At 42.6% G+C, this 12914-nt stretch overlaps 1 protein-coding gene across 2 annotated transcripts in view; it reads right to left on the reverse strand.

Moving 5' to 3' along the window:
- The window catches only part of E2F7 (E2F transcription factor 7), a 45723-nt gene extending 34083 nt beyond the window's left edge, over positions 1 to 11640 (reverse strand). For both annotated transcript variants that reach the window (XM_009004271.5, XM_002752806.6), the window contains exons 1-3: positions 11415 to 11640; positions 10619 to 10711; positions 1526 to 1801 (exon numbers count right to left, since the gene is read on the reverse strand). In XM_009004271.5, the coding sequence (XP_009002519.1) occupies positions 1526 to 1801; positions 10619 to 10711 (369 nt within the window). In that variant the 5' untranslated portion in view covers positions 11415 to 11640. The remainder of the gene's footprint in view (positions 1 to 1525; positions 1802 to 10618; positions 10712 to 11414) is intronic.
- Positions 11641 to 12914: the final 1274 nt, after the last annotated feature.

Consider the following 12914-nt stretch of genomic DNA (forward strand, 5'->3'; position numbering starts at 1 on the left):
ATACAAAAAAAAAATCAATTGTATCTGCATATACTAGAAACAAACTATTGGAAATTGAAACTAAAATAAAAAATACATTTTGCAATACCATCAGAAAACTTGGAAATTTAGAGATAAATCTGACAAGAGATGTACAACACCTGTACACCAAAAATTGTGAAACACTGTTGAAAGATATTAAAGCCTTCAATTTCAAAAGAAAGTCTGTTTTAAATCCATTGAAATTGTAGGCATTTACTTTCTAAAGGTGGTGAACACTTCTAGTGACTCATCAGCTAAAATCTCTCTTTAAAGCCTGAGTAGAAAACCAAAATTTTAACTGTTTTAGGGGCATGTTAAACAACTAGTTCTACCAAAGTAAGATCAATGATGGTACCTTGTGAAAGAGGTCACTAATCATTTCCATTGGCTGATTGTCACTTTGCTATATTTTTGTCAAAAAATTTTACAAAAAATCTAATATTTATATGCCTTTGACAACAAGAGGCACATTTAATCTTATGTAGTTTTAAACCAGGACAGGTACCGCAACCCTCATTTTACAAGTGAGTAAACTGAGGTGCAGAGATTTCCCCCAGTCACCCAGCTAGCAATTTGAACCCAAGGCCTCAGAAACCAGCTCCTTGTGGGTTTCATATCAAATATAAAATGGAAAGGAAGCCAAAGGACAGCCCAGACTTAAAAAAGGAATTGTGAAATCCCTCTGGCTTCAAACCTGTAGGAACTACTCTCGAGACTGTACGATTTGTATTTAGTTACGTGAGAGAATCTCTTAGTACTACCACTAATCTCCCACTGCAATATATATAACAGACGAAAGTCATTTTGTTCTATGAATTTCAAGTTGTAATTCGAGACATCTTTTTTCTCTTCTTTCTTCCCAATTTCTTCATTTTGGCCATTTTTATAGCTTAAAAAAGTCCGCCAAAAAGAGAAAAATAGCTAAGAATACTGAAATCTGTAAAACTTTTCTTAGCAAGTTTGGGAAAAAGCTTGATGGGAAATGAAAATAATTGACCTTTTATTATTATTATTATTTTTACAAAATATAGACATGCTGCTTATTCAACAGCACTGTTTCCCCACAGAACAGGTAATTTAAAGATGGCTTAACTTCAATAAAGCTCCAAACTAACAAACTGGTCATATATAAGAATAATGGAATTTCCTAAACCGAAAATATTTACATTAATATTATCCTTAAAATCTGGGCAAAATTAAAATTCACAGAAGCATTAAAAAAATCCAAATCCCTTCATTAAATAAAAATGATTAAATATCATTACTTTAAAATAATTTATCATTTTTAAATGAGCCCTGGGCCAGGGAGTATCATACAGAAAAGAAAGCATTCATTATGAAAAATAAGATAGAATGAGATTTCTGTAATAAAATCAAAAGATAATCAGTTTGACACTGCTTTTGGCTCAATAGGAGCTGAAAAATTGAGAGTTCTATGACTTTTTAATAATCAAGTAAAATTTTTTAAGTTCCATAAAATTGCCGAGGAGCACAGTCTGTTTACCTGTAGAGAATCTGTAAATACATCATCCTTGTTTTCAATGCGTCGGAATAGTCCCTTTTTCTTCTCCCGGTCCCTTATATCTGGGCTGGCAGCACTAATGAGCATCTTCAGGTTAGCTGTGGGTGTCCATGGTTCCGCTTGCTGTCTGTCAACTAGCTTAACTGGAGTAATGGGATTTCTTTCCGGAGTAAATTTTTTTTGCTTTGATAAATCAATTGGTTCATTTTTTATTGGAGTCTTCGGGGCCATCCTTGATGGATCAACAAATATATTTTCCTATTTTTAAAAAGAGACTTTTAGCAAGAATGAGAAAGGGCAGGTATCAGCTAAGAGTACACTTTGTTCCCACCATTCACTAAGACTTGAAAATACAAATAGGACCATATGTTTAGGGTTGAAAAGTATCGGGATAGGACTAATGAAAATTAGAAGTCTTCATGGGAATCAAAGAGTGGCTCCAATGGGAAGTAGATTATAATCTGCTACACTTTTGACACCTATCTTTCATGACATCTCTGTAAGAGAAATCACAACATATCTTTCCCTGTTGCATGTTTGTAACAGATGGGGACTATGAGGGCCAATCTGGGTTGAGTCCATATTGCTTGTAGGTGTCATCTTTTTAAAAACACTACTTACAGGTTTGCACTGACTAGTGAAGAGCAAGAATGCTTTTGTAGTTCAATGCACACCAGTGCTGATATAGCACTTAGTAGCAGGACCAGTTAATGGAAGAGCACCCAACAAAATCCCCCATTTTAAGCCAACCTAGAGAGTACGGCGGCAATACTTGTGCCAAAGTTTATTTTTCTTCCCTTTTTTTTTTTTTAAAAAAAAAGGGGGTCTCACTCTGTTGCCTAGGTGAGTACAGTGGTGTGATCATGATTCACTGTAGCCTCGAACTCCTGGACATGTACAATCCTCTTGTTTAGCCTCCCAAGTAGCTGAGACCATAGGCACGTACCACTACACCCAAATACTTTATTTTTTGGACATAGGATCTCGCTCTGTCACCCAGGCTGGAGGACCATCACAGCTTACTGCAGCCTCAAACTCCTGGGCTCAAGTGATCTTCTCACCTCAGCTTCCCAAAGTGCTGGGAATTCCAGTGCACACCACCACACCCAGCTAGTTTTTTTTTTTTTTTGAGACGGAGTCTTACTCTGTTGCCAGGCTGGAGAGCAGTGATGTGATCTCGGCTCAATGCAACCTCTACCTCCTGGGTTCAAGTGATTCTCCTGCCTCAGCCTCCCAAGCAGCTGAACTACAGGCACATGCCACCACACCCAGCTATTTTTTTTTTTGAGACGGAGTTTCGCTCTTGTTACCCAAGCTGGAGTGCAATGGCGCGATCTCAGCTCACTGAAACCTCTGCCTCCTGGGTTCAGGCAATTCTCCTGCCTCAGCCTCCCGAGTAGCTGGAACTACAGGCATGTGCCACCATGCCCAGCTAATTTTAGGGATGGGGTTTCACCAAGTTGACCAGGATGGTCTCGATCTCTTGACCTCGTGATCCACCCACCTCGGCCTCCCAAAGTGCTGGGATTACAGGCGTGAGCCACCGCGCCCGGCCCAATTTTTGTATTTTTAGTAGAGATGGGGTTTCACCATTTAGCCAGGCTGGTCTCGAACTCTTGACTTCGTGATCTGCCCACCTTGGCTTCCCAAAGTGCTGGGATTACAGGCATTAGCCACTGCCCTCAGCCTTACCCAGCTAATTTTTAAGATTTTGTGTAAAGACAGGGTCTCGCCATGTTGCCCAGGCTGGTCTTGAACTCCTGCCTTCAAGTGATCCTCCTGCATTAACCTCCCAAGGTGCTAGAATTACAGGCCTGAGCCAACACGCCTGGCCTTTTAAAATTTTTTGTAGAGATGGGGTCTCACTATGTTACCAAGGCTCATCTCAAACTCTTGGCTTCAAGTAATCATCCCATATTAGCCTGTCAAAGTGCTGCGATTACAGGCATGAGCCACCACACCTAGACTATTGAGGTTTTTAAGTGTTTAACTCCCAAGTTCCGTTCCTACTTTTTCTGTACCCTGGTGATAGCTTGTGGAATAGCACCTGCCTTCAGACCATACTTTGAGGTAGACTGTCTTAAATAATTCTAAGAAAAGATTAACGATGGGCCCACTGTTAAAAAGGACTAAGTATATAGAATCTACCTTTGGAACTACCAAGTAATTAAAACATATCTTTCCCCTAAAAAAGTTTCAAAAATTCAATATGAGAATTTGACAATTCAATATTTAAAAACAGAAAGATTCTCCTCTTTCTGTAATATTCCCTTCCAGTCAACAGTGTCTTACATAATTACAAAGGTAGATGAGTTATCTGTCACTCCTTCCCTGTACACTCTATAGAGCTATTGCATGCTTGGGTTTTGGCTGACCAGTGGTTTACAATAAGTGTTTTCCTATAAATGAGCAACATGTGAAGAGGTAAACTATTGGGAGAAACTGGAATTTGTGTAGGCAAGGCAACTCTTGCTCCTTGGATCAGCAAAAGCTGCATGCTAGCTATGGCAAAGTTCTGTCCCAGTGTAAGAGGTAGGAGAGGAAGTGGTGGTTTCTCATACTACAGTAAGCACCTGGCCCAGAGTGCTGCATCTACCCACCTCTTTTAACAAGTCCCTGTTAGTGTGCTATTCGAATAAAAGTCTTCAACAGGTGAACTCTCAAGGCAAATTACTGTTTACTGTGTGCCATGCTTTGTTTCATGTATTTTGCATGTATTGACTCCTCATCCAATCCTGTGACATAGGTATTACTATTTTTCGAGTGTATAGACAAAGAAACGGAGGCACAGAGAAGTCAAAGGGACTTGCCTGAGGTCACCTATGACCTCATTCAGTGTAAAATCATTGGTATGCAAGAAACAGCGGAAGGCAGAACTTTCTGAAATTCTGCATCTAAAAATGAGCTTGTGTCCTGGGTACAAACTGGGAGGAAGTCATCTTTTTCACATCTCCAACCAAAGGTACCCAGCATGCCACTGATCCCCACTAGCACCTAGGGAGAGGCAGCATGGGAAATAGTTATATATGCAGGATGCAGTGCCAGCTAACCTTCCCCTCCTACTTATCAGCAGTGTGAGTGCGGCAAGTTCCTGTACCTCACTGTACTTTACTTCTCTCAACTGAAAATGAAGTTCATAAAAATACCAATCTCAAGGGTTATGAGATTAGTTCCTGGCATATAGTAAGCGCTCGATAAAACAGCTATTATCTTTTCCCTCTTTCCTATTCTTTATTACGACTCACTCTGGCATTTTGAGCTAAATATACTACAGCACATCATATTGCGATTTAACTTCCTGGATGTGTCTTGTCTCAATAACAAGACTGTGCCCTTGAAAATGTCAAGAAGTAAGTTCCACATGTGTTGTTCTTCACAATTTTTGGCACAATGCCTTGCCCACTGCAGGTGCTCAAAGAACACTGCTTTGATGAGTTATTCCAAAAGGTATCCTCATGGTGGAGGGTGTGGTCCAGGCATGCTGGGTGGACAGAGATGTACACGCCTTCTCCATTGCTTCCAATAGACTTATTTTTTCCCTAGCGAGGGAACAATTGAGAATGAATTATTTCTTCATACACTTTGATATATTTTCACTGAAGTTTATGGAATACTTAAAGTAAGACGGGAGTGAGGTCATGTAGGTTATGATAGTATTACACCTGTACATCAAGAGAAAAAAAATGCCGAACCAATTGTTTTCTAAGGACTTAGGTGGACAGAAAGTCAACTGCAGTTGTCCTGCTATGCTGATGGCGTATAGGGCTGTGGAAAGGATACTGCAATGGAAACCTGATTTGTGTCCCAGCTGTACGTATCTTTTTGATCCTGGACAAACTGTTCATTCTGTCTGGGGCCAGGCTTCCGTATGTATAAAATGAGGAATTTAGACGAAAGTATCTATCTCCAGGGTTTTCTAGCAAGGCTGCCTAGCTGTGGAGTGGATGCTGGGATGAACCCTGATCTCTTCAGATGTGACTCACTCCCCAGCTGCTGGAAGCAATGCCAACAGTCATCCCATAACCAGACTGCTTTGGCCGAAGACGGCTGACTTGTCCAGGGTCATACCACTTCCTCTCCTATACTCACTGGCTGGTAGAAGTAGCACAGACATAAAAGCAAGGCCTCCTTGCCTCAACTCTGGACTCCTCTAACGGCTACCCTAGAACTCCCCAGAGGGCAACTTCCACTCTGACTGTATTGCAGCTCCACTTATCCCTCTGTCCAATTCCATGCCTTTCCATCCCTTCCCTAGGCATTGATCCCGAGGGCACTTCCTAAAAAACCTCCTGCACACTTAACCAACCTCCTTGTAAGATCTGCTTCAGAAAATCTGACCTGCAACACCCTGGAAATCACTCCCTCCATTAGAGTGTCTGGAAAAATGTATCCTGTGAAATGGGCCTCTAGTTTTCATATGTAAATAGAGGTAATATACCTTGGCTTACCTACTATAGAGCTGCTGTGATGATGAGCTCAGAAGGTAAAAGCACTCTGTCATCTGTGACAAATGTTCAGTTTATTACTGATAACACCAGCACACTGACTCTAGGTAAACTGGTTTATGCTGCCACAGAAAAGTGTTGGTTGTCTCTGTTCTACTCCTGCTCCCGTGTCAGATCCAGCTTTGATCATGTTATCTCAAACAATATACACAGTAATTGGCCCTTGGCCATATTTAGCCGACTTCTTTTTCAGTTCCCTCTCATGCACATCCCACATTCTGCCCAAACAGTCCCCTTGCTTTTCAAACCTGCCCTTCACTTTATCACAGCTAAGCTGGTGCTCACACCACCACTTCCTCTTTAATGCCACTGGCTTTGCCTGTTAAAATTCTGCCTGCTATTTAAGGCTCATTGCAACGACTACATGTTAGAAAGTGTCTCCTTCTAGCTATGAACCAACAACTCTCCTTTCCAGAACGCACCTTCTAGAAGCAATCCACATTTGAGGGTTTCATCCACCTACCCCCTAGGGGTCCCTCAAACTACCAGTCTGTTTTGATCCACTGCTCTTACTTAGGTCACTCTCAGTTGCCAGATCAAGTCAGAGGCAAAATATCTTACTTGACCTCACTGCAGCAGTTAAGACAGTTGACTATTCCTTGCTCTATAGAACTCTCAGCCTTTAACTTGTGAGATACCACTGTTTCTCTCCTGGTTCTTCACATACTTCCGACTGTGCCTTCTCAGCTTCCTTCTATTTTCATTCTTACAAACCAAACCACAGGAGTCCATACACAACCCTCTGCCTGTCTCTCACTATTTGCCACTCCCATGTATAGGGCTTTAAAATCAACCTGTAGGCTGACAATTCCCATTTGTACCTGACTATGACCTTTCAGGAATTCTAAAATCAAGCCACCTGCTGCCTTCTGCATATACTTATTTACCTGTAAATTACACAGGTACAAACATATTCCAAACTAAACTCTTTCTCAGCCACTCCCAAAAGAGATGAATGACCTTCACAGAACACCCATGCCCATTAAGTCTGGGCATTGTCCCCAAATAAACCATGCTCATTTCTACTTCTTCACTAGCTCCCCTCCTCTCTGCTTGCCTGAGACTTAGTATTCCTTCTAGCCGTAGCTCAAGTGCTAGCTCCTTCACAGAGCTCTCCTAACCTCTTTGCCCCAGACTCACTGTTTTCCACTTTTGTTGTCTCAAGCACATTGTAAACAGATAGTAACTTTGGGTAATGAAGTTGGAAACTCCTGTATGTTTTAAAGAAAAGTTTCTCCATAACTGGTAAGAAGATGCATGCATAAGATAGTATTTACAGACCTTGACCAATGGGCTGATGGCCAAGAAATCCTCTAAATGACCGCTGATCCAGCAGGATACCCTCCAGGTATTCCCCAGAGGGATTCCAAGAAGGAACAACTCAGCACCACTAGCTTCCAGCTACTCTTGATTTCATGAACATTTTCGGAATGCCCATACATCATGCTGTTTCTTCTGCCTACAATGTCCATCTCGTTGACTTTTGCTTTCTTGTAAGTTGAGCTTTCTCATCCACTAAGGCTCAGCCCAAATCTTCCTTCCTCTGTGAAGCTTTTTAATTCTCTCTGAACTCCCTATGCATTTATTTCCTCCTCCTCTTTCTGCCCAGGTACTTTGTTCCTCCTCCTAGTATAGCACTTACCAAATCAACAGTATAGTTTCACATTTGGGCCCCTGAAAGTCTCTCAGGTAACTGAGAGTAGGGTGGACATCATGTTTATTTTTAGGCTATCAGTCTGATTCAAAACAGTGTGAAGACTATGTGGCTATGGGTGCTTTACAAAAACTCAGTGTGGGGAGTACTATATATTAATTCCAGCTTATCGAAGAAAAAAATGGACTTAGGGAGATTAGGAAACTCATTAAATCACTATATCCCCAGCATCTGGATGAAAAATATTTGTTGAAAAGATCTTTTAAGTATATTTGTTTGAGGTCACATAGCTAATAAATGGCAAAGAGCAGGAAATCAAACCCAGGACCCCTTGACTCTTAAACCCCATGTTTTCATCATCTCTAGAAAGCATCCCTCCTTTATTTCATAGCAGCATATCTGTTTACAGTCACATAGCTAATAAATGGCAAAGCAGGAAATCAAACCCAGGACTCCTTGGCTCTAAAACTCCATGTTTTCATCATCCCTAGAAAGCATCCTTCCTTCACTTCACAGCAGCATGAAAAAGAGAGACAGAAGCCCCTCCTAGTAACTGTATGGAAGCACTCTGTTCTCATCTCTTGCCTTCTATTTGAGAGGACATAATCCCTACTCATATATGCTATTCCAAACATTTTCACTGCTTTTCCAATCTCTTTAAGTCAGTTGAGTTTTTTTCCACACACATTAGACTGTGAAAGCTCGACTGGACACAGCACTTGCTGATGCTAGAGAAGGGTCCTTGTCGAAGGCACTTGATAAAAGTCATTGCCCCAGGAAGAAGAGAAGCAGAGCACTGACTTAGACTTTATATAAATGTACAGATACATAGTCTTTCAAGGCTGAACCATCCAAATTAGAAAGGAAAACAAAGACTTGTTCTAAAACTCTGAAAGCCCAAACTCTGAATATACACTTTAAGTCTGGGCATTTCCACCCTCATGGCTTAGATAATTTTAAAAAAAGGCCAGTTTTTTTTTTCTTTATCTGTGGTTTCACTTCCAGTGGCCAATAGCGGTCTAAAAATATCAAAAGGAAAATTCCAGAAATAAACAATTCATGAGTTTTAAATTGTATGCCATTCTGTGTGATGAACTCTCATGTCATCTTGCTCCGTCCTGCTTGGGATGTGACTCACCCCTTTGTCCAGCGTATTTGCTCTGTAGATACTACCTGCTCCTTCGTTAGTCACTTAGCAGCCACTGTGTTATTGGCTGACCTTCATGGCATCGCAGTGCTCATGTTCGAGTAACTCTTATTTGACTTCATAATGGCTCCAAAGCACAAGAGTAGCGATGCTGGCATTTGGATATGCCAAAGCGAAGTCATAAAGTGCTTCTTTTAACTGAAAAGGTGAACGTTCTTGACTTAAGGAAAGAAAAAAACCGTACTCCAAGGTTGCTAAGATCTACTATGAGAATGAATCTCCTATCTGTGACATTGTGAAGAATGAAAAAGAAATCCATGCTAGTTTTGCTGTCATACCCCAAACTGCAAAAGTTATAGCTATGGTGCATAAGTGCTTAGTTAAAATGTAAAAGGCACTAAATTTGGGAAACATAAGCAGAGTAAACAAAAATGTGTTCCAACTAATGGCAATCCAGTTCACTATTATCCACAGTTTCAGATACTCGCTGCAGGTCTCAGAACACATTTCCTGTGGATAAGGGGGACTATGTATTTCTTTGCTTAATAAAAATAAATCAAAATGCTGAACCAAAGTAACCCTACATGGGGGAAGCATACAATTTCACATCTATTCCAAATTAACAATAATCAAGTATTCTTCAAAGGTTCACATGACAGGTGCTTTGCAACTGAGGAGTTTCATTGTTGATGCTAAGCCTAAAAATAAGACCAGGAACTCAGAGAGTTCAATGCCCAAGTTGCTACTCACAGATTTATATTCAAAGTTTCTAAAATTTGGTTTGTAATTTCTATTTGCCTCTGTCTAAAAATGCTCAGATAACTTAGACGTTGCTGTGGCCAGTTTACTTTATAATGCTTCTTGAAAACAACACCTTGGTCTTACAAATCACAAGGGGTGCAAAATGTAAGGGAATGGCTCAGTGCAAAACTAGCAATAGTATGGTAATAGATTCAGAATATACTGATGTGTTGAGCCACTTTATTTCCCTGATGGTAGGTACAGGTTTACTCTTGGGTGAATCCAACAGCCTCTAGGAGCTAGTTTATTGGTATGAAAACATTTCACAGCACTTTAATAATCCAGCACTTAAAACTACAATGGTCTATTTTCCTGGGAACAGAGGCTTAGCATTCCTACAGAGCATTAGCTACACGACCCTTGACAACTGTATTACAAACTTTGATTGCTGTAGCCAGTGTATTTTTGACTTATATAAATGGGTTACAACATTACATGTAACCTTGCCTATTTTTCCCACTATATCTGAGAGTAGAACTGCAGCAATAACGGTTTGGATGGTTCTATTTTTTCTTTTCTTTTCTTTTTTTTTGAGATGGTGTCTCGCTCTGTCTCCCATGCTGGAGTGCAGTGGCGCCATCTCGGCTCACTGCAACCTCTGCCTCCCGGGTTCAAGCAATTCTTTTGCCTCAGCCTCCCGAATAGCTGAGACTACAGGCACCCACCACCACTCGCAGCTAATTTTCGTGTTTTTTTTTTTTTTTTTTTTTTTAGTAGAGATGGGGTTTCACCACATTGGCTAGGATGGTCTCGAACTCCTGACCTTGCCATCCGCCTGCCTCAGCCTCCCAAAGTGCTGGGATTAACTTTGGCCCGATGGCTCTATTTTTAAAAAAGAATATTTCTATAATGTTCATCAATATTAATTATGTTTAAATACAAATACAAATGGCATGTTGGAACACTTAATTGAATTCAACATCACCATCCTTAATGTGTTAGAAAGTAAGGTATTTATGCTTGCTTACCTTTTGTGCATTTTCCCCATCTTCAATTGCAAAATCTACTCTGGGCTGCCTGGGGCTGATCAAGTCTTTTAGTGTTAAACAATTTACCTCCATCTGTAATTACATTAGAAAATGATTTTACAATTAGATATTTTTTCCTCCCACAAAAATATCTACCTATTTGTTAGTCAATATGAAATTCTCAATTCTCTAAACACATCCTGGACATTTCCAGGAGTAAAGCCACCCTCAACTTTCTAAAACTCACACGAACAAACTCAAACACCTAAAGCGCGCTTAGTAATACTGAAAAGCTGGTAAGGAAAAAAAAGTCTACAAAAATAGTAATTCTTTATGAAAAGCTAGATGGCAAAATAAAGTTACCAACTCGGAAGGGTGTTGGGCAAATCTGTCAGAAACTGCAGGGTCTCCCAGGTCAGTTAATTTTGGCGCAAAGAACTGAGAGGAATTCGGCTTTGAGGGGGTTTGAATCGGGGAAGGAAACCCGATCGCTAGACCAAACCCACTCAGGGCTGAGCGCAGTCCCTCCCCAGGCCTCCATGCAGACCCCCCAAATAAACTCCTCCAATGAAAGCCCAAATCGTGGGGAAGGGCAAATCCCCTCTACTGCCCGGCCAGAGGGAGAGCTGCAGCCAGCACAGCCTCTGCGCACCGGGTCCCCAGAATCTCCAGGCAGAAACACCTCGAACCTCCCATAGCCGGGGTACGCGAGGGGTGGCAGGCTGGCAGCCGGAGCGGGAGGGGTCCCCGTATCCCAATTCCCGCCTCCCTACCAGGGCTGGAGCCGCACGCTTACCCCTGCTTTCCAAGGGAGGCTTCCTGCCTCTGCAGGGACCTTCACGGCCCCACGCCGATGAGGGCAGGTGGTACGGCAATCAGCAGCCGGGCGGCGGCATCGGGAAGGGAGAGCGAGAGGCGCAGATCCCCGCGCCGAGTGCCCTGGGCTGGCTGGGACCCCGCGGCGTCCGGGCAGCGCCAGCGCTCAGACCCGCCGTTCGCGACTCCAGCCTGGATCCTAGTCCCCGCTAAAACACCTCCTCTGGCGCCTTGAGACCGAATTTGAGAATCCACCAATCAGCGGCGGCCGGCGGGGCGGCTCCGGCCAATCGTGCGGCGGCATGGCCCGGGCTCGCCGCCCCTCGGAGTCTTGGCGCTCCGAGCCGCGCTTTTTGCCCTCACCCGCCCAATTGTTGCCGCCTCGACCCCCTCCCCCTTCCCGGTACCTGGAAACCTCGGGCCCGGGAACCAATTCCTGCTGGGGACGCGGGTCGGGGCGGCCGCGGGAAGCCAAGGTGGGGGCGGCGCGGGGCGGCGGGAGAAGGAAGGGGAGGAGGAGGAGGCTCAGGAGGCTCTTTTGTTATGCATACAAGACCCGCGCACGTCCCCGCGGCTTGCCGCGCCCGGGGACCGCGGACACCGCCAGGAGAGAAGAAAGCAGATGGGGTTTGGAAAAACAATCTACACCCTCTGGATGCTGCTGCCGCCATCCCCACCCGCCCAAGCAACCTGCGCGGAAGCGGAGTTGTCCGGGCTTGCCGGGGCAAACTTTCCAACACCGCACGCTGATGTGACACGTGAACCATGGTTACCGCTCTGCTGCGAGCAGATGGCACGCCAGTTAGCCTGGAGACGAGACTGAAAGCCAAACCAGAACTTTTTTTAAACGCGCGCGCGTGTGTGTGTGTGTGTGTGTGTGTGTGGCAAATCCGGAAATGTTTTTTGGTGTTCCCTTTTCACCACATTGCAAATAATTAGGAGGAAAAAAGCTTTATATAAAAAGTCGTTCTTTGCAGTATGGGCTAGCAGTCTGGGAGACAGCCTAGAAAATTTCCTCAACACTCTGATTTGTATTAAATGTTCACTTCTTTCATCTTACAGTTTCTCTTTTAAAATATGAATGTTGGTAGAAATAGACTTTTTACAAAATAGACTTTATTGTTTAGAAGTTTTCAATTTTCAGAAAAATTGAGATATGACCAAGAATTCCCATATATCCAGCACCCAATTCCACTCACTATTAACATTTTGTGTTAATATAGAATATTTGTTGAAATTAATGAACTAATATTGGTAGATTCTTCTGAGCTAAAGTCATTACTTTATTCAGATTTCCTTAGTTTTTTCCTAGTGTAGTTTTTTCTGTTCAGGATACTATATTACCTTCAGTTCCCATTGTCTCTGTAGGCTCCTCTTGGCTATGACAGTTTCTCATACTTTTCTCATTTTTGATACCTGGACATTTTTTAGTATAGTGGTCAGGTAGAATATCCCTCAACTGATATTTGAGACAGCCTTC

The sequence above is a fragment of the Callithrix jacchus genome, chromosome 9 (assembly GCF_049354715.1).
Source record: "Callithrix jacchus isolate 240 chromosome 9, calJac240_pri, whole genome shotgun sequence".
NCBI classification, from domain to species: Eukaryota; Metazoa; Chordata; class Mammalia; order Primates; family Cebidae; genus Callithrix; species Callithrix jacchus.